Source organism: Ruditapes philippinarum, unplaced genomic scaffold (assembly GCF_026571515.1).
Source record: "Ruditapes philippinarum isolate M1 unplaced genomic scaffold, ASM2657151v2 ctg3777_1_1_1_1, whole genome shotgun sequence".
NCBI classification, from domain to species: domain Eukaryota; kingdom Metazoa; phylum Mollusca; class Bivalvia; order Venerida; family Veneridae; genus Ruditapes; species Ruditapes philippinarum.
Window position 1 is genome coordinate 30,433 of NW_026852477.1, and position 26,984 is coordinate 57,416.

Genomic DNA, 26,984 nt, shown 5'->3' on the forward strand with positions numbered 1-26,984 from the left:
CATGGAAACCCTTTAATTATGACAAGATAAGAGTAAATCTAGTTCATGTATTCATGTATATTAATTAAACCTTGTCTATATTGTTCACGGGTCGTAAAACAATTTTAATTTTAATTATTATTTGAATAGTCGAACGAAAAAATAGACACGTCTATCTATATGATTGCAGTATATATCTGGTACCACTGTTTAAATCAATCAGATGAATTTGCTGTACCTTTCTGTCCATAAAACTTCATGTAAATCAGTATGAAAAACCCTTCACTCTTCTCCGTCCAATGGCCAGATTTGGAAACGTCGTGTATTGAAGTCGTCATATTTTGGTACCAATTACAGCGGCCTAAATGATTGTTACTATTCTAACTCCGGATGTGACGGATTCTGCACGAGCTAGATATGATATGAGCCGCGTCACGACAAAACCAACATAATGGGTTTGCGACCAGCATGGATCCAGACCAGCCTGCGCATCCGCGCAGTCTGATCAGGATCCATGCTGTTCGCTATCAGTTTCTCTACTTGTTATAGGGTTTGTAAGCGAACAGCATGGATCCTGATCAGACTGCGCGGATGCGCAGGCTGGTCTGGATCCATGCTGGTCGCAAACCCATTGTGTTGGTTTTGTCGTGACACGGCTCAATTATGGTTACTATAATGTTATAATTTAATTTATAAAATACATGTTTACATGAGTTAGCAACACGGGTATTAAAAAATGTCCGGACGACATTAAGTCTAATCCGCCATAACACGATTTTCACCCGCACTGATCCGACAGTGATCATGCTGGGATTTCGTTTGTTAATCAGTGTTTCTTTCTGCCGAACAGATTAAATCTTTGTACACAATATCATTGCATTATTTCAGTCATGCTATAATAAGCTCAGAAAAATATATTGTTGAACAAATTAAGATATGGAATGGATTGTTTACGGCGAAATCTAGTCGTTTTTTTGTGGTAGATATATTCATTCAACAGTTTTGTAAGTATGAATTGTATTCATTATTATATAGTCTATATGGAATCTTTGATATTGATAAATATATATTAGGCAAAACAAACTTTCTAAAGCTAATGAATGGTTGAATCTGCTATATGAATCATAAAAGGGAGAGAGCATGTCAAGGACCCCGTGTACGTTTTCTTTTATCAATATTTTTGTTTAAAACATTTTAGAAAAGAAATGCATTAAATGCATTATTTTAAAACTGTTGTAATTTCTAGTATATAAGACAATGAAAAATGTAAATATTCATAACGGCGTTTTTTCCCAATTTGACCTTCACTTCGCTAAATTCAATTCATCTCGCAATCTGGACAAAACCATTTATCATTTAAAGGATTTTTTTTTCAAAAATACATATTGACTGAAAAACGAACAGAACAGAACAGAACATAATCTTTATTTGAGAGGCACAGATTACAAGGTGACATTTTGTACATGTCAATATTAAACAGTGCAGACCATGATAAAACAGCAGGATGTGCCGGATGATAGGTTTGCACTGGTTACATTGGTAGACTCAGTGGTCAACAGCAGGTTAAAGGTTGAGAAATTTGTCGACTACATATAGACATTATTATTTGCTTAATATCGCAAGAAATATTTTAGTTATCAAGAACTACCGTAAAATTGAATTTAAAAATAAATCAAATGTTAATAATGCAAATAAATAATTTTTTTTCCGCGTGTCCACATTTTTAGTTTCGTTCTGTAAAATTTCCTTTATTCGTAATTGTAAGTGTATTTTTTCAATATTGTAGTTATCATAACAAGTTTTAGACAATAGAGATTGATTGTAAAGATTTAACAAATACATATATAAAAATTATAAAGGGATTATTACGTAGGGATTAGTAAAACTTTTATCTACTAGTACTCGTACAGCGCGAAAACACCTATACAATGCGATAAATGATGTAAAAAATAATATACAATATTAGTGTCACCTCTTTACAATATCTTTATGGAAAATCGGGACAATATGCTATTTATAAGTAAACAGATTTTGGGAATTTTATTATAATCATTGTAAAAATTTAAAGAAGACAGGAATAGCAAGAAAATTACAATGGTAGACATATTGATGAACATCCCCAAAGTCGAAAGGCGTCACAGAGCAGCCATAATGATATAGCTGTTAATATAAATTCTAAATTTACAAAACCGTTTGACGAATCAATGATTTTTAATTAACGGTATAAATGTTCACCCGAGATGCCATGCAAATAATGATATTTTTTCTTTAAATCATTTTCGTAATTTGACCTATAATTATCATAGTTTACTATGAATTCAATTAATTTCATCATTGATAAATTCATCGTATATACATGTTAATCTTCAAAGCGCCGTATTGAATTAATAAAAATATGCACATTTATAAATTCGTCTTAAGTAACTAACGTATGTTATATAGTGTTTATATTATAAGTTGTTTGTTAGGATATTAAAGGAGATTAGTACTTTAAAACAGTGCATGGGAAAGGTAATAAATAAAATATTTTGTAAAACCGGGTAAACAAGGAAAACTTGTAAGGCGCGTTAAAGAATTAAAATAGATTAAATTTACTTTGTTATGTTAACAAGATTCTAATTGTACTAGAATAATTGTAATACTTCTTAAATATCAATAGTGTTTTCATATGTAGAGTAAAGAATTTTTATAACGACTCGTACACAATAGTTTGGTACAATTTGTCTCTCAAATTTATACAGTTTGATATATGAAATTGCATAAAATATCATAGGAAAATAAGATATTGTCATTGTATATACTTGTATAATTTATAGTAAAGCCGTCTGCATTCTCATGAACAAATTATCTTGTTTTACTTTTCATCACTCTTTTTTTACTAAAACTTTAAAAAGTGAATTAAACCATTTCATTCATTCATTCATTCATTCATTCATTCATTCATTCATTCATTCATTCATTCATTCATTCTTATTTAGACAATAGTTTTTAAACAGAAATCTATAATGTCGGTTATTTAAATGTTATTTAGAGAGGAAATATCAGCTTTGTCCTCTCCCTGGAGCTTAAAATGCGCGTGTTCTTATTCCCAAATAGTCTCATTTTATATTTCATAAAGAAATAATACTCTACGAGAGTTCAAATTTTCGCATTCTTTTTATTTGGTTTACAATTATTGAAGTTAGGTTATATTGTAGTTTGGACTTCATAGCTTTTTACGGTCGTTGCTCGCAGGTCTTTTCATATTCAGAATAAAAGGTGATGATCAAAGAGCAGTGTTAATAAAATATTGAATGATTATGTTTATATCAATGAATATGCAGTAAGTATCGTCATAACACTGTTAAAATTTCACAGCCAGATAATAATTAAATAATAACTGAAGAAAATCAAAATATACATATATTTCAATGGACCAAAAGCACATAGCGTAAAATAACATCAATTCATCCTTTGTCAATCGGATATCAAGTCAGGATTGTGCAAGAAAAAAACAACAATTTGGGTTCAAGAAGGGCAGCTATTCATCACATTATGTTAAATCATTTCAGAAAAATAAAACCTAATAATTTGTGGAACAACATTTGTATGTCCAGATTATAACGACAACGTTTCTTTAATTCTTTTTTCAGATTTGTCAAAGATACCTACACAGTAATAGACGTACTGTCGAAGAAACTCGATGACAATTATTCTTCGATGATGTGATGCATATTATCATGTATTTCATCTAGATAAGCACAACCTGAACGTTTATTATAGCAATTGCTACGGAAGTTTAAAAATACTATTTAAAGTGAACAGACAGACAGACATATATACATGATATTTGATAGCTGCAAGCACTTTTTATGTATGTCTGTATGATAAATGTTAAGTGGACTAATATAACAATAGAAATGGACCTATGTGTTTAATGACAAGTCTTATGAGACAAACAGAAAAAAACTGACAACATGATTGAATCAAGTGAAAAAGAAACTCGCGCGATCTTTATGAACTTTAAGGAATTGCGATGCTTAGAAAAGAAAATGCGGGCTCTGGATTTAGAAAAATCTTACAATATCAGTTTAATAAATCTAGATCAAAAAGTTGTAAAAGTGAAATATAAACGGTTACACGATAAAGTGTCCAAAATAAAATCTCACCTCAGCGTGAATGAACTGGACGAACTCAAAAAGCTAGAAGAAGAGGGAAAGTTAAAGATAAATCTTCCTTCATCCGATATAAATGTAAAGATAATTGCAGCTGAAAAGAGACTAAAACTAATGCCAAGAGCTAAAAGTGCTGTACCACGGTTACAGTCCAGTCGAACAGAAGCAGAAAAGAAAAATATGGATTTAATTCTTAAAACACCAAGATCAGCACGACGTTTTCGAACTCCATCGGCAACGCCACGTACCCCTGAGGCAACGCCGCGTAGAGAGCTATTAAGAACACATTCCAAGTCCAATAAGTCAAATACCCCGAGAAAATCGATATCACCAAAACCTGAGATTGAATTCGAGGAAGGTGATTACATTGTGCCAAAATCTGTACGTGAAGAGAGACGGAGATCTATCAACATCCGATGTATTGATGAAGATATAAAGACTTTTAAAATACCGAGTGTAGCTGTTATACAAGAGACAGATGTTTATGATAACATTTCAATACAAGGTAGTACAACTTCTCGTAATGGACTTGATATTCATAAAATTGAATTAAAAGATTCAGAACACAACTCTGATGCACGCGCTCCTAGTCCAGTAATAACTATTACGGATGTAGGAGTAAGTAAACGCAAAAATTCGTTTAGCAAACCTAGAAATAACTTAACGATCAACAGTACAGATAAAGCAAAAACGGGCTCTGGATCTACAGCAAATGATATTAAGAAACCTAGTTCTCCGGTTATAAAAGTGACCAATGTAGATTCTAATGAAAGTCCGCTAAATAAGTCTTCATTTTTGCAGCTGCCAACAGAGGAAGGTCAGAATAGATTGTGTACAGAAGAGCAAGTTAATCATAGTTATTCTGGGCCCTCTAAAATAAGGCCAATGAGCGTCCCAGCCACTCAGGTTACAGATTTCGGCGCAATTCACAAGAAAAATCGTCCTAAAACAGCCATGGAACTAGCTTTAGAAACTCGTAAAAAATCTGTTATTGATATTCAACGTGCCTCTACTTTACTTAAGGAAGGTAAAACGAGGTCACCTTTCTCAAGCCATGAAAAGGAACCGGAGGATAAGAAAAAAACAAAGCCATTTCGCTCTATAAGGGAAGGTATAAACTCTACAACTAACTACACCGATGTTCTAGACAACACATTGGGCGATGATCTTCACAAAGAAATGAAGAAAGGTATGATACTTAGCGAAGTAGCCACTGGATTATATCTTGAAGAAAAAATTGACAACTTCTTAGAAAAGGTAGACGGTTACGTTAAGGAAAACCCAAATTACGTATATGACCCAAATGCGCCTAAGATAAAGACAGTTCGGAGGAAAAAGTCTCCGAAGAAACCGAAACGAAACAAACTACGTCGTCGCAACCTAGAGAGACAACTGATAGAGGTAGACATCGAAGAAATGAAGAAAAGTCGGTGGCTACGGACGGACGATGAAAACTTAGATTCAACGGGAATTAACACGTTGGTGGTAGATCAGATGAGAATGTTAAGTAAGCTTCGACACTCATATGACGATTAGTACAGTGGATAGTGAAATCTGTGATACAGATATATAACGTTACATCATCATAAGATACGTTGTTGGTCAACGTGATTCTTGTATTGTAATGTGGTGTGACTATAAGAGAAAAATACAATATTAAACAATATTTGATATTTAATAGGTAAAACATTTTAGCTTTAAAGAATATAAGATATTTGTCTAATAAGTGCATGTATTATATATGTGTTACTTAGTAATTTCACTAGTCATAACTAATTGAATTAAACGCTAATTAATATATCATTGTTTTATTGTCTTTCTTCTTGTGCATTGATATGCTTAATGAAAAGTTGTGTTATATACATATATGAAAAAAAAAGATTAAAGATAATTAAAACATTTCAATTCCCAGTGAGTGGAAAATGAGAATGGTGGTAATAAAATATCTTCATATTGAAGAAAAAGACGGATATCCAAATCCAAGTTTCAGATTCAATTCCGGTATCGTTGTAAGGACATGATTGTTCAGAAAATTCTTTTATTGAGTTGTAAAGGTCTTTCCAGCTTAAGCTTAACTGTTTGAGGAAGACACCAGGCGCCTTTTAATGCATTGTTTCGGGGACGAGTGGGAACCTGAATAGAACCATCCACCTTCTGTAAGCTAGCTAGATAGTTTCTTCATATGAAAGAACCAATGTCTCTGACTTGAATGCCATGACGGGATTCGAACTCACAGCGGTTAGGCAAGTGATTTGAAGTCGGCAACCTTAAATAGCATGCCTCCAGATGCATGCTTATTTTCATGGATATTTTGAAAATGTATCAAAAAGTGAAATACTGTCAAGTAAACAAAGAAAGTAATTTACACATAGCAAATTGTAATTAAAATCTACGGACATTACTAAAAATAGGTCAAAATATGTGACCTGAGACCTAAGTGTGTTACTCACCCAGTACAAATGTGGTGATAAATAACACATTATTAAATGCTTTTCGGTGGTTTATAGAAATATATCAGTGATATAAAATTGGTAATTTCACTGTTTGAAAGAGTGCAATTACCACTTTGATAATTTCACTGTTTTGAATTTAAGCCCCTTACGTTGTTTCAGTGAAATACCAGCGTGCACAGTACTGGGTACCAACTTAATGACGTGACGTCGTAAATGACGTCACATTGTATTATTATTTGGCGCGCTTTTCATTCAGTATTAAGTTTAATGCCTTTTTAAAACGTTTCTTTGCATGTAATAAAAAGAAAATTTGTTTAGTTTATTGTAAGATCGAAATATATTTCACCTTGTGAACACCAAAAGTTCATATTTCACTCGTGGCTGCGCCACTCGTGAAATATACCTTTTGGTGCTCACTCGGTGAAATATATTTCGATCTTACACTGAACTAAACAAATATCCTCTATATATCTGTCACAAAACGCATATTACATGTAAATTATTAATTGAGTCTTGATTTTTTAAACTTTTCTTTAAATCTAAGTACATTTTTCTCAAGTTAGATATTCTTTCATCTGGAGGCATGCAGCTTTAACCATTCAATATGTAGCAACATATAATAAATGTAAATAAACATACCATATCGATAAAATGCAACCGCGGATCTACCAAGGAGTTAGTGTTGATTACAGAAATAAGTAAATGAACAATTAAAGCGCTTAAAATGCAATTGCAGCTAACCTGATCTCAGACCTATCACAGACATGCTTCAAAATGTTGTAGTTCACGCTTTAAATTGTAATTGTATCGAGTGTAGTTAAAGCTGTAATATGTTAGCAACTTTGTTGTTATGCTGGCTTTAATGACGTATTTATAATTGAATAAAGAAGACACAAATTACCCCAAAAGAAATTGGTGCAGAAATAAAATACTAACGGCTTTTTAAAATTTCTTCCTCGGACTGAGCAATGTTTCTCACAAATAGAAATACTTTTACTTTCTCATAAAAGAAACCAATACTTGGACACCATCAGGGAGGGGCCAATTTTGACTTCAGGGACATGATTTGCAAAGGTATATAACTTTTCCACACGAAGATTTTATATTGTTTACCTATTTGCGATGGCAGTTTTTGATCTCAGGGACATAATTAATATAACTTTTGTAGAAGACAACAAGGTGACGCTATATACCAGATATCTAATGATCTGGGAATTGTGGCGTCAAAGTAGAATATTTAAAAGTATGCTTACTATACAAAAATCTAGGAAGATGAAATAAATAAATAACAATGTAAATAAAGTGAATACATGTATACAACTTTTTCTACAGAAGTCCACTAGGTAGTGCTTCATGCCAGCTATCTGAGCTCTGGACATTGTAGTTTAACACTGCCATAACAAAAGCTCACCTCTAAGCACAGTGTTCCGGAGAGCTTAAAATTATAGTATATAAGACAATGAAAAATGTACATATTCATATGTAACGGAATTTTTCCCAATTTGACCTTCACTTCGCTATATTCAATTCATCTCGCAATCTGGACAAAACCATTTATCATTTTAAGGATTTTGTTTTTTAAAAATACATATTGACTGAATAACGAACAGAACAGAACAGAATTTCTATTTGAGAGGCACAGATTACAAGGTGACATTTTGTACATGTCGATATTAATAATTTCTTGCATAGCAGACTGGCGTTTCCGTGAGTTTTACCCATTCCGGAAATTTCATCTGGCATGGGGGGGTGCCAGATGAGTCGCGTGCCAAACAACAACGTCATTTTAGCGCACTTTATGAATGAACCGCGTTAAAATGACGTCGTTTTAGAAGGGAAATATGTGCATAGGATGACGTCATTTCGCCGTTGTTATTTAAGTTGTAAGTTCATACGCTATTGTAAGAAAATAATTATGGAGGAAATGACTTTAATTTCCATGAACATATATCATATTGAGGTAAACCATTTTAAATATGAAATAATATGGCAGAATATGCAAGAAAAAATATCTGACATAATATTATGATTGCGGTTCGGATCGGAATATCCGTCCCGAGGGGATCCGCCCATTGGGCGGTAACGAGGCTTGCTATTTCCCTTCTAAAACGACGTCATTTTAACGCGGTTCATTCATAAAGTGCGCTAAAATGACGTTGTTGTTTGGCACGCGACCCATCTGGCACCCCCCCCACCCCATGCCAGATGGAATTTCCGGCATTGGTAAATCTCACGGAAACGCCAGTCTGCTATGCAAGAATAAACAGTGCAGACCATGATAAAACAGCAGGATGTGCCGGATGATAAGTTTGCACTGGTTACATTCGTAGACTAAATAAATCAAATGTTTATTTGTTGTTTTTTTCTTCATTTTTTCCGCGTGTTCACATTTTTAGTTTCGTTCTGTAAAATTTCCTTTATTCGTAATTGTAAGTGTATTTTTTCAATATTGTAGTTATCATAACAAGTTTTAGACAATAGAGATTGATTGTAAAGATTTAACAAATACATATATAATCAAAGCACAGAAGGTGCTGAATTTGTTTGGGTCTCAGAATGTAAGAAAGGTGCAGGTTGTGAGATTATATGTATAGTGCCACCAATGCTTTCCAGCGTTTTAATTGTAGTAAATTGGCTATAAGACTAATTGCAACACTGATATTCAATCCAATGTTTATTTGACTTTAACAATTTGAAAAAAAAGAGTTACCTTTACTGGGATTTGAACTCCAGACTTCTCGCTTCCTAAGCGAGCCCGAAAACCCTTCAGCCACGGTGAATTTATATGTGAACGGGCTGAAGAAAACCATATTATTCTAAATTAGGGCTTGTAACGACTTTAACTGTTGTTTAACACAGATGTAAATAATCCTGGAGCTTACTATAAGCATTTATATTTATAAAAAATCAAAGTGCTGCAAGTTCTGTGGTATTTTCTGATCTTTGCGATCTAAATCGTACTGTATATATGTATGCATTTTCCTGTATAGGTTTATTTTTATGTATTATAATTCATTTTGCAAGGCACCAGAGTTTGATACATACGGAATTCTGCATTACTAGAGTTGCATCAAAAAATTATTTATGTTCATTTTTTACGACAGTCACACTTTATCCTTGCATATCATGGCTACTTCCTTAACAAAAACACTTAAAAAAGAATTTATCAGAAAAAAAAATTTTCACGACTGGGATTCGAACTCGAGACCTCTCACTCACTAAGCGAGCGCGTTACCACTGTACCACGGAGAAGTTATACATAAATGGTCTGAATAATATCAAGTCATTCTAAATTGAGAACTTCCATTGCATTTCGGGTTTGTAATCCTTATTAATTTCGAGGTATTTTGTTCAGGGAAAACCTGTTGTTTAAAATTGAAGTAAATATTTTAGCGAAAATCCTCTCGCCCAAACAGTCCGACATGTAGAATCTATATATTCCACTACTCGGTTTGTGTAGTATTCGGTTATAAATAGTATTTTCATTGATAAAATCATATTCATCCGCGTAATTTGTGATTGTGCATTTATTGACAATTCTATAAGCCAACGCTATTGTTTAACTTTAAATGCGGTATAATTTGTTGGATACTTGTAACAAAATAAAATATTTCTTTCTTTTAAATCGCTAGTTTTAAGCTGTTTTGAGAACTACTTGTTGTTAGGTTTGTTGTAAACTTCTGTGTCAGAGATTGAATGTCCGCTTTGTATTTAGTTATTTTCGATCAGAAAATACAATAAAACAATATTAGAAACCTTCGACCATTCGGGAATTACTGTGCTTGAAAATTGATGCGCCTGTCTTTGACCATCTTTACGCAGTGATCTCCCCTGAATTTTTCGGCTTTAGTGTACATACAAAAGGGAAGTAACCGCTTCAAAAAAGTGGACTACTTTCGGCATTTGCAATTAAGAACAGTATACTCTGAAATTTCGCTACCATTATTTGTTTGGTCTGACGACCCAAACAAATAAAAATTATAAAGGGATTATTACGTAGGGATTAGTAAAACTTTTATCTACTAGTACGAGGGTTGTCCAAACAATTCGTGCACTACAGTTATTGTCGTGAGATTTATTGATAAAAAGGCATGAATTATATATCACTCGAAGGGGAAATTTGTCGGAAAAAAGAAAACAAAAGAAAAAGCCGTGTAACCGGCGTGTCGTAAAAAGGAATCGTCATACAGTTACCTTAGTAACGTAATATCGGCGCACGACAAAGATTTGGGTTAGTTCATTAATTTGTTGCATCACAGAATCCTTTAAATACTACATATAAACGTCAAAATTCAGGGAAAAGTGTGTATATGTATTCCTGACGTCACTTGAAAATATGATGTCATTTCTCCTATTACGTTACGGTCGTAAACAAATATTTCCGTGTGGTTGTCAATACTGTCATTACATGAAAGTGTCAAACGCTAAACGTCTGGAAATACGGATAATCATTAAATTTTGCGCAAGTATCGGTAAAACACCGACAGATACCTAATGGCAAGCGGGAACAGTTCATTGTCATGATAGCTGGCTTATAAATGGCACAAACACACTGTAGAAGGGAGAGAGTCGGTAGACGATGACAACCGATCAGGCAGACATCCGTCCGTAATGCCGGCGCAAATCAACTAACCCAATTTTTTGTCGTGTGCCGGTATTACGTTACTTAGGTAACTGTATGATGATTCTTTTTCACGACACGCCGGTTACACAGATTTTGTTTTGTTTTCTTAATTGAGACAGATTTCCGCTTCAAGTAATATATAATTCATAACTTTATGTTAATAACTCTTACGATAATAAGTGCAGTGCACGAATTTTTTGGACAACCCTCGTACAGCGCGAAAACACCTATATAATGCGATAAATGATGTAAAAAACAATATAAAATATTAGTGTCACCTCTTTACAATATATTTTTGAAAATAGGGAAAATATGCTATTTATAAGTAAACAGATTTTGGGAAATTTATTATAATCATTGTAAAAATTTAAAGAAGACAGGAATAGCAAGAAAATTACAATGGTAGACATATTGATGAACATCTCTCAAATTCGAAAGGCGTCACAGTGCAGCCATAATGATATAGCTGTTAATATAAATTCTAAATTTACAAAACCGTTTGACGAATCAATGATTTTTAATTAACGGTATAAATGTTCACCCGAGATGCCATGCAAATAATGATATGTTTTCTTTAAATCATTTTCGTAATTTGATAAATTCATCGTATATACATGTTAATCTTCAAAGCACCGTATTGAATTAATAAAAATATGCACATATAATTGAGCCGTGTCACGACAAAACCAACATAGTGGGTTTGCGACCAGCATGGATCCAGACCAGCCTGCGCATCTGAGCAGGATCCATGCTGTTCGCTTACAAAACTCTATAACAAGTAGAGAAACTGATAGCGAACAGCATGGATCCTGATCAGACTGCGCGGATGCGCCGTATTGAATTAATAAAAATATGCACATTTATAAATTCGTCTAATGTAACTAAAACGTATGTTATATAGTGTTTATATTATAAGTTGTTTGTTAGGATATCAAAGGAGATTAGTACTTTAAAACAGTGCATGGGAAAGGTAATAAATAAAATATTTTGTAAAACCGGGTAAACAAGGAAAACTGGTAAGCCGCGTTAAAGAATTAAAATAGATTAAATTTACTTTGTTATGTTACAAGATTCTAATTGTACTAGAATAATTGTAATAATTCTTAAATATCAATAGTGTTTTCATATGTAGAGTAAAGAATTTTATAACGACTCGTGCACAATAGTTTGGTACAATTTGTCTCTCAAATTTATACAGTTTGATATATGAAATTGCATAAAATATCATAGGAAAACAAAATCAGGATATAAGATATTTTCATTGTATACTTGTATAATTTATAGTTAAACCGTCTGCATTCTCATGAACAAATTATCTTGTTTTAAAAAGTGAATTGAACCATTTCATTCATTCATTCATTCATTCATTCATTCATTCATTCATTCATTCATTCTAATTTAGACAATAGTTTTTAAACAGAAATCTATAATGTCGGTTATTTAAGTGTTATTTAGAGAGGAAATATCAGCTTTGTACTCTCCCTGGAGCTTAAAATGCGCGTGTTATCCCTCATGTACAGATTCAATCAAACCGAGTCTGCAATTCTCTTGTAATTTTGTTGTGATTAATGCTTCCGAGGGATCACTTTGTTTCCAGATTCTTATTCCCAAATAGTCTCATTTTATATTTCATAAAGATATAATACTCTACGAGAGTTCAAATTTTCGCATTCTTTTTATTAGGTTTACAATTATTGAAGTCAGGTTTTATTGTAGTTTGGACTTCATAGCTTTTTACAGTCGTTGCTCGCAGGTCTTTTCAAATTCAGAATAAATAGAGGATATTTGTTTAGTTCAGTGTAAGATCGAAATATATTTCACCGAGTGAGCACCAAAAGGTATATTTCACGAGTGGCGCAGCCACGAGTGAAATATGAACTTTTGGTGTTCACAAGGTGAAATATATTTCGATCTTACACTAAACTAAACAAATTTTCTTTTTATTACATCCAAAGAAACGTTTTAAAAAGACATGAAACCTAATACTGAATGAAAAGCGCGCCAAATAATAATACAACGTGACGTCATTTACGACGTCACGTCATTAAGTTGGTACCCAGTACTGTGCACGCTGTTATTTCACTGAAACAACGTAAGGGGCTTAAATTCAAAACAGTGAAATTATCAAATTGGTAATTTCACTGTTTCAAACAGTGAAATTACCAGTTTTATATCACTGATATATTTCTATAAACCACCGAAAAGCATGTAATAAAAGGTGATGATCCAAGAGCAGTGTTAATAAAATATTGAATGATTATGTTTATATCAATGAATATGCAGTAAGTATCGTCATAACACTGTTAAAATTTCACAGCCAGATAATAATTAAATAATAACTGAAGAAAATCAAAATATTATATGTTTTTTTGGTTTTGGAGTGATATATGTGGATTTATTTAATTTTACCCATGAAATATGGTGCTATATCAGTCAAATATATTTCATATTTTTTTTAAAAAAAATATGAAATATAAATATGAAAGTGGGCGGAGTCAAAACTCATATTTATTTTAAGGGACTTCTTTCGCCGTTTTGTTTGAAAAATCTGATAAATACAAAACAACTTTTTCTTGAATATTGTTTTGAAACCTATCTAGCATGATAGAAAATGGTCTAACTAAGAAAATTAATCCGAACACCAATATCTTTAATTCAGTAATTAACGCTGTACAGACGTTTAAAAAGTTGTTTACATGACGTCTCAATGTAGCGCCAAACAGAGCGTGCTTACGCATAAATTACTGCGCGCTGTAAATTGCAGTTGGTAGCAAGCAAGGGGATTCGATACCATTTTCTTTGATAATGAAATTAAATAAAAAGGTTATTTTTTCGTTTTTTGTGAAATATGGTATATATTTTCACTCAACATGATAAAATGCCGCATATTTTCACTCGCCGTACCGGCTCGTGAAAATATGTGGCATTTTATCATGTTTCGTGAAAATATATTCCATATTTCACGCAAACGAAAAAATATCCTCTTATTATTTAATTTTTCCCATGAAATATGGTGCTATATCAGTCAAATATATTTCATATTTTTTAAAAATTAATATGAAATATAAATATGAAAGTGGGCGGAGTCAAAACTCATATTTATTCTTAGGGACTTCTTTCGCCATTTTGTTCGAAAAATCTGATAAATACAAAACAAATTTTTGTTGAATTTTGCTTTGAAAACTATCTAGAATGATAGAAAATGGTCTAACTAAGAAAATAAATCCGAACACCAATATCTTTAATTCAGTTATTAACGCTGTACAGACGTTGAAACAGTTGTTTACGTGACGTCACAATGTAGCGCCAAATATCGCGTGCAAGACAAGACGCAATAATATTTTGCTGTACAATTGCAGTTGCGTAGCAAGCAATAGGTTTCGTAACCATTTTTCTTTGATAATGAAATTAAATAAAAAGGTTATTTTTTCGTTTTTCGTGAAATATGGTATATATTTTCACTCAACATGATAAAATGTCACATATTTTCACTCGCCGTCCCGGCTCGTGAAAATATGTGACATTTTATCATGTTTCGTGAAAATATATTCCATATTTCACTCAAACGAAAAAATATCCTCTTATTATTTAATTTTACCCATAAAATATGGTGCTATATCAGTCAAATATATTTCATATTTTTGAAAATAAATATGAAATATAAATATGAAAGTGGGCGGAGTCAAAACTCATATTTATTTTAAGGGACTTCTTTCGCCGTTTTGTTTGAAAAATCTGATAAATACAAAACAACTTTTTCTTGAATATTGTTTTGAAAACTATCTAGCATGATAGAAAATGGTCTAACTAAGAAAATTAATCCGAATAACAATATCTTTAATTCAGTAATTAACGCTGTACAGACGTTTAAAGAGTTGTTTACATGACGTCACAATGTAGCGCCAAACAGCGCGTGCTTACGCATAAATTACTGCGCGCTGTACAATTGCAGTTGGTAGCAAGCAAGGGGTTTCGGTACCATTTTCTTTGATAATGAAATTAAATAAAATACTCAACATGATAAAATGCCACATATTTTCACTCGCCGTACCGGCTCGTGAAAATATGTGGCATTTTATCATGTTTCGTGAAAATATATTCCATATTTCACGAAAACGAAAAAATATCCTCTTAATATTACCTGCTAAGATTTCATATCACCCGAGCCGTTAGGCGAGGGTGATATTTTATCTTGGCAGGTAATATATCCACATTTATCACTCCAAAACCAAAATAATAATTTTATTACCCTTCCCCTGCCGAGTTTAGACGATTTTTTAAAAAATCATTGCTGTTTCAAATGAAACGTCGAAATAAGATTCCCTTTAGGGTACCCCTTCATCACAACATGACGTCACATAATTACATGACGTATTTTTCCCGTACCTAACGAATGTAAACAAGAGAAAAGGAGTAGTCTATTGAACGCACTTTTTTGTAATTAATATCAAGCTTTCACGAGGTCATATTTTTTTTTAATACTGATGAGAATATGTATCATTATTCTACTTTGGTAAATATTTATCATTTGACAGTTAAAAAGTGCTTGTAAATCGGAATTTACACCGCGTAAAATCGAACCGTACGCGCATCACCTCAGCGCTGTATATTACCCGTCTGGCTCGGTAGTATCAATTTCTTTCGGGTGATCAATATCCAATCAAAAAGGTGGAAAAAATCTGGAAGGGTAATAATATATGTTATTTTGGTTTTGGAGTGATATATATAGAAGATATTTGTTTAGTTCAGTGTAAGATCGGAATATATTTCACCGGGTGAGCACCAACAGGTATATTTCACGAATGACGCAACCACGAGTGAAATATGAACTTTTTGTGTTCACAAGGTGAAATATATTTCGATCTAACGCTAACTAAACAAATTTTCTTTTTATTATATGCAAAAAAAGACATTAAACCTAATACTAAATGAAAAGCGCGCCAAAAAATTATACAATGTGACTTCATTTACGACGTGACGTCATTAAGTTTGTACCCAGTACTGTTGCACGCTGGTATTTCACTGAAACAACGTACATGACGTAAGGGGCTTAAATTCAAAACAGTGAAATTATCAAAGTGGTAATTTCACTGTTTCAAATAGTGAAATTACCAGTTTTATAACACTGACATATTTCTATAAACCACTGAAAAGCATGTAATAAGTGGATATATTACCTGTTAAGATTTTATATCACCCGAGCCGTTAGGCCGTTAGAAATAGATTTCTGTTTATAGAGAATAATAGGTTGGTGCCGTGGATGGAGAAAGTTTATCTGGCGAGGCGGAGGAATTTATTGGGTGAGCCGAAGGCGAACCCAATAAATTCCGGAGCAGAGCCAGATAAACTTTCTCCATCCACGGCACCAATCTATTATTCTATTTATCCTGTCACCGTTTTTTTTAAAGAATTTTATTATGCAAACTACCTTAAATCATACTATCGGAAATGTTTCTATATAAACAAAGAACACGGTGTCAAGGGTATACGCATCATTTTTCCGCGTACCGCCGATAATTTATCATCATGTGCGCAACACCGTATCATTCTTACGTAATCTTCTGAAAAGTTCAAAAGGTAATTTAAAAAATGCGAAAATTTCTTACTAAAATTGATTTTATTTAGAGAGTTTGCATACATCACGGAAGTTTTGAATGATTTTTCTATGTGTGCAAAACATTTTGCAACAATATTTGTCTATTATAACCTGAAACAAATGAAAACACTTTTATACATGTGAAACAATTGTGTTCTTGATGCGAACATTTTTCACCCTTTTCCGAAAGTAAAGCTGTCGGAAGAAGTATCATATGTCAAATGATCACAAAAAGCATTGACCCGAGCTGATAACATACCAATTTTATACAAATAATGCAAAATAATGTTGTAAAATCAAGAAAACTTTGATAAACAATGTACCGCATCATGCAGAACCATGGCAACGCTTCTATTTGCGCGGTAATACTGCATACATGTACTTTAAAATGTGTTTAACTGTTGTTTTTTGTTGTTGTTTTTTTGTTTGTTTTTTTTTGGGGGGGGGGGGGGGGGGGGGTATTGTTATTTTATTATTGTATGATTGACAAGAAGAGGTAGATGTTGCTTATCGGTTATGATAAGCGAGGCAATGGATTACCTGGGCCTGGAAGCAATCAGGACCTCTATAGCTTTTTTTAAAGATTATTTCTTGTTAAAATTCTATGCTTTCGTAGCAGTTGCATTTTATGTTTTTTATGAAGTTGAACTTTTCTTTGGACTAGGGAATTGCATAATATTTGCAGATATCAGTAATTGAAATTTTACTCTCAAATTTGTTAATACAACACACAAGCAAGTCAAAGCTCATATTTCTAAAATAGTATTTCTTTTTTAAATTTGAATTTTAGTTACTTAACTAATTGATTGGGCACGTAACTTACGCATATTACTGAATTCAAGAAAAGTGGCAACTATGTATGGTGGCTGATTTGGTACATTGCGCGTTGCGTTGTCGATAGCGTCGACGCAACCTATATCGTTATCGCCTTTTCGTCTTAATTGTCGCTATCGACAATACGACAAAGCACCAAATGGTGCGTTGTCGCGCTGTCGTCTTGTCGTCCTGTCTCTAGCGCGGTACGCCAAACGGCACCAACACGACGCACAAAAGTGTTCTAAATCAGCCACAATAGTAAGAAGACACTTTTAAGTAACCGTTACTTTCCACATGGATTTAGTGCAGTTGAAATATACGGTGTCCTTCTTGGGACAATTACAGGACTGCTATTGACATGCTCGATTTTTTCTTAAAGTTTTGTCCGCCTTTCTGTATTTTTAAAGACAAAGTAGCAAAGTTTTAAGTCTCACAAAATACTTTTCGCGACATTCAACATTGAATTTGTCGAATAGTTGAACATTGAGTCAATCTTAACAGGCGATATTTAACTGCCTCAAACAGAACACTATAGAAACCGATGGAAAGTAGTGCGCATCTCATGAGAATATCCAGTTTATCGAGAAATTGGATGTCCATTTCCAGGAGCAAAGTAACTGTTGATTTTAGCATTGACGAAACAAACAGTTGTTCGTTGGAAAATTGTACAATATTTAGTTTTTTTATATAGTCTGACATTCTATAAAACAACATTAGCGTGACATTTACTGTACCCACCGGCCCACCACACACAAAAAAATCAACTGCCATAAACTGCTGAACATTGTGTTAAGGTAAGCATGTGAATAAGGAAAGGTCCAAAAATGTAATCCATATAACATTGACGCAAAACTAGTTAGAGACGATTTCAATGTTGACTGACATAATCGACTTTAGTAAATTTGACATTATGTTAATTGATGACACAGCCATTTTAACATTGTTTATCATAATTGAAAGTGAATTATGTCCGATTGACTAAGTGCACGAAAGTTCCGTGCGAATACAATTTACCACACTTTCACTGCCAAAAGCTTAAAGGCCTAGCAAATATTTTCTATAGTTTTTATATTTTCAAAGTGAACATACATTAGATCTATTTATAGTTAAATGTGTTTATTAATTTATCGGTTCTTTAGAATTAAATGTCGTATAAGTCAGATACAGTTACTCGTATTTTCTTCAAAATTGTCTTCTTATGTCTGTAAGAAGACACTTTTGAAAGAAAACTCGTACTGTATCCATTACATATTTGTGTCGGCATGTATTTCTCCTTGTAGTTCCAGTTATTGATAGACTATTATAAAAACTTATAGATAACTTTAACCACAACAATTTAAGATTCTTGCGCGCCTCGACAAGCGATGCCAGAATTCCAAGTCCGCCGTTTCAGTCTAGAAGTCTCGGCGTCGATTCCTTACTTTTCCAATGTATTTACTCAAATTCTTTAGTTATAACAATATTTTATTTATAAACATTTCATTTACATGATAATTGACAAATATTAAATTGCACGGATTGAGTAGGAAGCTTGATTTTTTTAGAAAATCCCCCGTAAGGACTATCTCAAAGAGTATGTATAAAATGGTAACAATGATATATGCATATTTGTGTTAAATATACATAACATTTTCACTATAAACTTGCTTCTTTACATGCATAATAAAGTCAGCAATTTTCACTCAGGTTGTCCTAATCGAACCGATCTTAATATTAAAGTAAAGTCTCAGTTTCTTTCGAATGTGACCGTGGTCCCATGTGTTTACAGCGGACACACAAAGAATCAGGTTTGCTTCTAGAACTGAATAGTATTTATGCATTTCCCCGGTTTGTAAATAATTAATATACATCTACATGCTTCGCCCAGATGGGCAACAATAAATAAATACAAATAAGATTATTCTCCATTAGGTTAATCATCATAAAGCGGTGCAAATCTAGCCTAAATGTATACGGTGCCACAATTTTCGGAGCGGACCCATGATACGGTACCAAGAACTCAGTCAGTTGTCACGCTTTTATGACTTTTTTCAGAAATTAAAACAGCTTAAATATGTGTGCAATAATCTGTGTATACATATCTTTGATGCTTACAGTTATATTAAATAAATATTTTGATTGACAACAGAATTTTCTAATTTTAAAAGTATTACAAATTATCATTTTCCCAAAGCCAGCTCTAGCTGTTTTCATTAAAACAAAGAAATCGTACAAGTCTTTGATAAAAACTAGGTAAAATCATAACCTTTAATGATTATGATATTCTGTAGACACACTTTTATTAATACACTTACTTCAAAAGTTTCAAGTCGTTTTTCATCATGCATGTTGTGTTTAAGTGTTTGTTTTGTCTAAAATGATACGGTGCTGCGCGCAGGATGATAAATTATCGACGGTACGCGGAAAAATGATGCGTATACCCTTGACACCGTGTATTATCTCCCTGTGTATTTTCACATTGAGGGCGCCATTTTGTTTGAAAAATGTGATAAATAAAAACAATTTTTTGTCGAATTTTGTTGTGAAAACTATCTAGAATGAAAGAAAATGGTCTAACTAAGAAAATGAATTCGAACACCAATATCTTTTATTTAGTCGTTAACGCTGTACAGACGTTTAAAGTATTGTTTACGTGACGTCACAATGTAGCGCCAAACAGCACGTGCAAAACAATCAAACCAAGTACGCTATTTTAATGTCGCAACGTTATTGGCATCAACGTTTCCAAAATTCGTTATTCTACACACAGAAGATTTAACGACAGTTTTTTTCATACCACTGGAACGGCCTGTAAAGAACATTCCTATTGGAAACTCTGAGGCGAAAACAAATTTAACAACAACCAAACATAAAGTCCAACATTATAATAATAATTATGTTTTTTCTTGAAAAGTAGTCCGGCAAAATGCATACCACGTGATCAAGTGCCGTAGATCCGTAAAAAATATACGGCACCTTGTTATCGGGCCGAAATTGATACAAGTGACAGGATAATAAAATTATAATACCCTTCCCCTGCCGAGTTTAGACGATTTTTTAAAAAATCATTGCTGTTTCAAATGAAACGTCGAAATAAGATTCCCTTTAGGATACCTCTTCGTCACAACATGACGTCACATAAATACATGACGTATTTTTCCCGTACCTTACGAAAGTAAACAAGAGAAAAGGAGTAGTCTGTTGAACGCACTTTTTTGTCATTAATATCAAGCTTTCACAAGGTCATATTTGTTTTCGATACTGATGGATATATGTATCATTACTCTATTTTGGTAAATATTTATCATTTGACAGTTAAAAATTGCTTTTAAATCGGAATTTACACCGCGTAAAATCGAACCGTACGCGCATCACCTCAGCGCATATTGTTTACAACGTTGGGTACCAAACGGGGAAATTTAGTGTGTATATTACCCGTCTGGCTCGGTTATATCAATTTCTTTCGGGTGATAAATATCCAATCAAAAAGGCGGAAAAAATCTGGAAGGGTAATAAACATATATTTCAGTGGACCAAAAGCACATAGCGTAAAATAACATCAATTCATCCTTTGTCAATTGGATATCAAGTCAGGATTGTGCAAGAAAAAAACAACAATTAGGGTTCAAGAAGGGCAGCTATTCATCACATTATGTTAAATCATTTCAGAAAAATAAAACCTAATAATTTGTGGAACAACATTTGTATGTCCAGATTATAACGACAACGTTTCTTTAATTCTTTTTTTCAGATTTGTCAAAGATACCTACACAGTAATAGACGTACTGTCGAGGAAACTCGATTGCAAGTATTCTTCGATGAGGTGATGCATATTATCATGTATTTCATCTAGATAAGCTCAACCTGAACGTTTATTATAGCAATTGCTACGGAAGTTTAAAAATACGATTTAAAGTGAACAGACAGACAGACATATATACATGATATTTGATAGCTGCAAGCACTTTTTATGTATGTCTGTATGATAAATGTTAAAGTGGACTAATATAACAATAGAAATGGACCTATGTGTTTATTAATGACAAGTCTTATGAGATAAACAGAAAAAAAAACTGACAACATGATTGGATCAAGTGAAAAAGTCACTCGCGCGATCTTTAAGAACTTTAAGGAATTGCAATGCTTAGAAAAGAAAATGCGGGCTCTGGATTTAGAAAAATCTTACAATATCAGTTTAATAAATCTAGATCAAAAAGTTGTAAAAGTGAAATATAAACGGTTACACGATAAAGTGTCCAAAAATAAAATCTCACCTCAGCGTGAATGAACTGGACGAACTCAAAAAGCTAGAAGAAGAGGGAAAGTTAAAGATAAATCTTCCTTCATCCGATATAAATGTAAAGATAATTGCAGCTGAAAAGAGACTAAAAACTAATGCCAAGAGCTAAAAGTGCTGTACCACGGTTACAGTCCAGTCGAACAGAAGCAGAAAAGAAAAATATGGATTTAATTCTTAAAACACCAAGATCAGCACGACGTTTTCGAACTCCATCGGCAACGCCACGTACCCCTGAGGCAACGCCGCGTAGAGAGCTATTAAGAACACATTCCAAGTCCAATAAGTCAAATACCCCGAGAAAATCGATATCACCAAAACCTGAGATTGAATTCGAGGAAGGTGATTACATTGTGCCAAAATCTGTACGTGAAGAGAGACGGAGATCTATCAACATCCGATGCATTGATGAAGATGTAAAGACTTTTAAAATACCGAGTGTAGCTGTTATACAAGAGACAGATGTTTATGATAACATTTCAATACAAGGTAGTACAACTTCTCGTAATGGACTCGATATTCATAAAATTGAATTAAAAGATTCAAAACAAAAATCTGATGCACGCGCTCCTAGTCCAGTAATAACTTTTACGGATGTAGGAGTAAGTAAACGCAAAAATTCGTTTAGCAAACCTAGAAATAACTTAACGATCAACAGTACAGATAAAGCAAAAACGGGCTCTGAATCTACAGAAAATGATATTAAGAAACCTAGTTCTCCGGTAATCAAAGTGACCAATGTAGATTCTAATGAAAGTCCGCTAAATAAGTCTTCATTTTTGCAGCTGCCAACAGAGGAAGGTCAGAATAGATTGAGTACAGAAGAGCTAGTTAATCATAGTTATTCTGGGCCCTCTAAAATAAGGCCAATGAGCGCCCCAGCCACTCAGGTTACAGATTTCGGCGCAATTCACAAGAAAAATCGTCCTAAAACAGCCATGGAACTAGCTTTAGAAACTCGTAAAAAATATGTTATTGATATTCAACGTGTCTCTACTTTACTTAAGGAAGGTAAAACGAGGTCACCTTTCTCAAGCCATGAAAAAGAACCGGAGGATAAGGAAAAAATAAAGCCATTTCGCTCTATTAGGGAAGGTATAAACTCTACAACTAACTACACCAATATTCTAGACAACACATTTGGCGATGATCTTCACAAAGAAATGAAGAAAGGTATGATACTTGGCGAAGTAGCCACTGGATTATATCTTGAAGAAAAAATTGACAACTTCTTAGAAAAGGTAGACGGTTACGTTAAGGAAAACCCAAATTACGTATATGACCCAAATGCGCCTAAGACAAAGACAGTTCCGAGGAAAAAGTCTCCAAAGAAATCGAAACGAAACAAACTACATCGTCGCAACCTAGAGAGACAACTGCAAGAGGTGGACATCGAAAAAATGAAGAAAAGTCGGTGGCTACGGAAGGACGATGAAAACTTAGATTCAACGGGAACTAACACGTTGGTGGTAGATCAGATAAGAATGTTAAATAAGCTTCGACACTCATATGACGATTAGTACAGTGGATAGTGAAATCTGTGATACAGATATATAACGTTACATCATCATAAGATACGTTGTTGGCCAACGTGATTCTTGTATTGTAATGTGGTGTGACTATAAGAGAAAAATACATTATCACACACCCGTGCCGATTTTGCGACTCCGTAAAAATGGTATTGCACGGCCGTGCATGTATTTTGACGTGACGTCATTAGCGTTATACAAACATAGTGTAAAGAGCGCTAAATGTTAGCGTTATACTATAGGCACGTCAATGAAAAATGACTCGTACTTCACTTTAAACGGTCTTTATTTTTGGTATGTGATAAATAGACTATTAAATTCGTGTAAGTTCATTACTGAATTTATTGCACTCGTTGAATAAAATAATATTATGCTCGCCAGAGGCTCGCATAAATAGAGGATATTGAATGAGTGTAAGTTCAATACTGAATTTATTGCACGAGTTGAATAAAATTATATTATGCGAGCCTATGGCGAGCATAATATTATTATATTCAACGAGTGCAATAAATTCAGTTTTGAACTTACACGAATTTAATATTCTATTTATCACATACCCAAAATTAAAACTGTTTAAAGTGAAATAAGAGTCATTTTTCATTGACGCGCCTATAGTGTAACGCTAACATTAGCGCGTCTTTACACTATGTTTGTATAACGCTAATGACGTCACGTCAAAATATATGCACGGCCGTGCAATACCATATTTACGGAGTCGCAAAATCGGCACGGGTGTGTGATAAATCATTGTTCTATTGTCTTTCTTCTTGTGCATTGATATGCTTAATGAAAAGTTGTGTTATATACATATATGAAAAAAAAAAGATTAAAGATAATTAAAACATTTCAATTCCCAGTGAGTGGAAAATGAGAATGGTGGTAATAAAATATCTTCATATTGAAGAAAAAGACGGATATCCAAATCCAAGTTTCAGATTCAATTCCGGTATCGTTGTAAGGACATGATTGTTCAGAAAATACTTTTATTGAGTTGTAAAGGTCTTTCCAGCTTAAGCTTAACTGTTTGAGGAAGACACCAGGCGCCTTTTAATGCATTGTTTCGGGAACGAGTGGGAACCTGAATAGAACCATCCACCTTCTGTAAGCTAGCTAGATAGTTTCTTCATATGAAAGAACCAATGTCTCTGACTTGAATGCCATGACGGGATTCGAACTCACAGCGGTTAGGCAAGTGATTGAAGTCGGCAACCTTAAATAGCATGCCTCCAGTTCATGGATATTTTGAAAATGTATCAAAAAGTGAAATACTGTCAAGTAAACAAAGAAAGTAATTTACACATAGCAAATTGTAATTAAAATCTACGGACATTACTAAAAATAGGTCAAAATATGTGACCTGAGACCTAAGTGTGTTACTCACCCAGTACAAATGTGGTGATAAATAACACATTATTAAATGCTTTTCGGTGGTTTATAGAAATATATCAGTGATATAAAATTGGTTATTTCACTGTTTGAAACAGTGAAATTACCACTTTGATAATTTCACTGTTTTGAATTTAAGCCCCTTACGTTGTTTCAGTGAAATACCAGCGTGCACAGTACTGGGTACCAACTTAATGACGTGACGTCGTAAATGGCGTCACGTTGAATTATTATTTGGCGCGCTTTTCATTCAGTATTAGGTTAAATGTCTTTTTAAAACGTTTCTTTGCATATAATAAAAAGAAAATTTGTTTAGTTTAGTGTAAGATTGAAATATATTTCACCTTGTGAACACCAAAAGTTCATATTTCACTCGTGGCTGCGCCACTTGTGAAATATACCTTTTGGTGCTCACTCGTGCCACTTGTGAAATATACCTTTTGGTGCTCACTCGGTGAAATATATTCCGATCTTACACTGAACTAAACAAATATCCTCTATATATCTGTCACAAAACGCATATTACATGTAAATTATTAATTGAGTCTTGATTTTTTAACTTTTTCTTAAAATCTAAGTACATTTTTCTCAAGTTAGATATTCTTTCATCTGGAGGCATGCAGCTTTAACCATTCAATATGTAGCAACATATAATAAATGTAAATAAACATACCATATCGATAAAATGCAACCGCGGATCTACCAAGGAGTTAGTGTTGATTACAGAAATAAGTAAATGAACAATTAAAGCGCTTAAAATGCAATTGCAGCTAACCTGATCTCAGACCTATCACAGACATGCTTCAAAATGTTGTAGTTCACGCTTTAAATTGTAATTGTATCGAGTGTAGTTAAAGCTGTAATATGTTAGCAACTTTGTTGTTATGCTGGCTTTAATGACGTATTTATAATTGAATAAAGAAGACACAAATTACCCCCAAAAAAATTGGTGCAGAAATAAAATACTAACGGCTTTTTAAAATTTCTTCCTCGGACTGAGCAATGTTTCTCACAAATAGAAATACTTTTACTTTCTCATAAAAGAAAATATATACTTGGACACCATCAGGGAGGGGCCAATTTTGACTTCAGGGACATGATTTGCAAAGGTATATAACTTTTCCACACGAAGATTTTAATCTGTTTACCTATTTGCGATGGCAGTTTTTGATCTCAGGGACATAATTAATATAACTTTTGTAGAAGACAACAAGATGACGCTATATACCAGATATCTAATGATCTGGGAATTGTGGCGTCAAAGTAGAATATTTTAAAGTATGCTTACTATACAAAAATCTAGGAAGATGAAATAAATAAATAACAATGTAAACAAAGTTCATAAAGTTTTAAGTGAATACATGTATACAACTTTTTCTACAGAAGTCCACTAGGTAGTGCTTCATGCCAAATATCTGAGCTCTGGACATTGTAATTTAACACTGCCACCACAAAAGCTCACCTCTAAGCACATTGTTCTGGAGAGCTTAAAACGTAAGTGTAGGCGTTGCGTTAGAAATGCCTTTGAGTGTATATATAGAAAAAAATCTAATCTGGGAATGGGACCATGGACATTTCGTCCCAGTTTACCTTCAGCGTATGTATGCTTTTGCAGTTGCAGAAATACGATCTGAGTCAAAGAATCTGACAATAAAACTGCAGATTGCCTGTTCAGCAATAATCTCACAGACACAGAATTATATAAAGGTATCATTTGTACAAGCTAGTGCATTATCTTGTGCAACTTACTGTACTTCACGTTGAGATATTGCACTATTTTATGTATCCTCTAAAGCGAGATTCTGACATAGAACAAAAAAAATCAGACGATTTTGACTTGAACATTATCACTGGACATCACCTTAGGTCCAAGATTATCCCGATTCTTACATCAAAATCAAAAGGACATATAGATTAGTTATCTATATTTCACTGGTTAAGTATAAAAACTACGCATTTATTTATGATTTAACTGTGATAAATTAATAAAATGTACTATGTTGTTTCCCGGGCTGGGAATAAAAACTGCGTCGTATCCTATAAAATGTAAACAAACGCCGCCATCTTGGAACCAAAACAGTATGTTTTTGTTTATAACTCTTTCTGTTGAAAAGATCGAAAACCAGATATATGTATTAACACGTTCCACTAATTTCCACTTCGTTCGGGAT

General features: G+C 33.4%; 1 protein-coding gene across 1 annotated transcript; it reads left to right on the plus strand.

Annotated features, from left to right (window-relative positions):
* Nucleotides 1-826: 826 nt before the first annotated feature.
* LOC132714461 (uncharacterized) lies at nucleotides 827-24,171 on the plus strand. The gene is made up of 5 exons (XM_060697362.1): nucleotides 827-983; nucleotides 3,612-5,668; nucleotides 6,046-6,142; nucleotides 21,353-21,441; nucleotides 22,005-24,171. The coding sequence occupies exons 2-5, from the start codon at nucleotides 3,936-3,938 to the stop codon at nucleotides 23,416-23,418; spliced, it is 3,333 nt and encodes a 1,110-aa protein (XP_060553345.1). The 5' UTR covers nucleotides 827-983; nucleotides 3,612-3,935; the 3' UTR covers nucleotides 23,419-24,171.
* The last annotated feature ends 2,813 nt before the right edge of the window (nucleotides 24,172-26,984 follow it).

Excerpts from the sequence above, each read along its gene's own strand:
- LOC132714461 (XM_060697362.1), top strand. The coding sequence starts at position 3,936 with ATGATTGAATCAAGTGAAAAAGAAACTCGCGCGATCTTTATGAACTTT. Across the intron at positions 6,143-21,352 it reads GATTCAATTCCGGTATCGTT|ATTTGTCAAAGATACCTACA; the intron begins GTAAGGACATGA and ends TCTTTTTTTCAG. Across the intron at positions 21,442-22,004 it reads GAGGTGATGCATATTATCAT|AGCTAAAAGTGCTGTACCAC; the intron begins GTATTTCATCTA and ends ACTAATGCCAAG.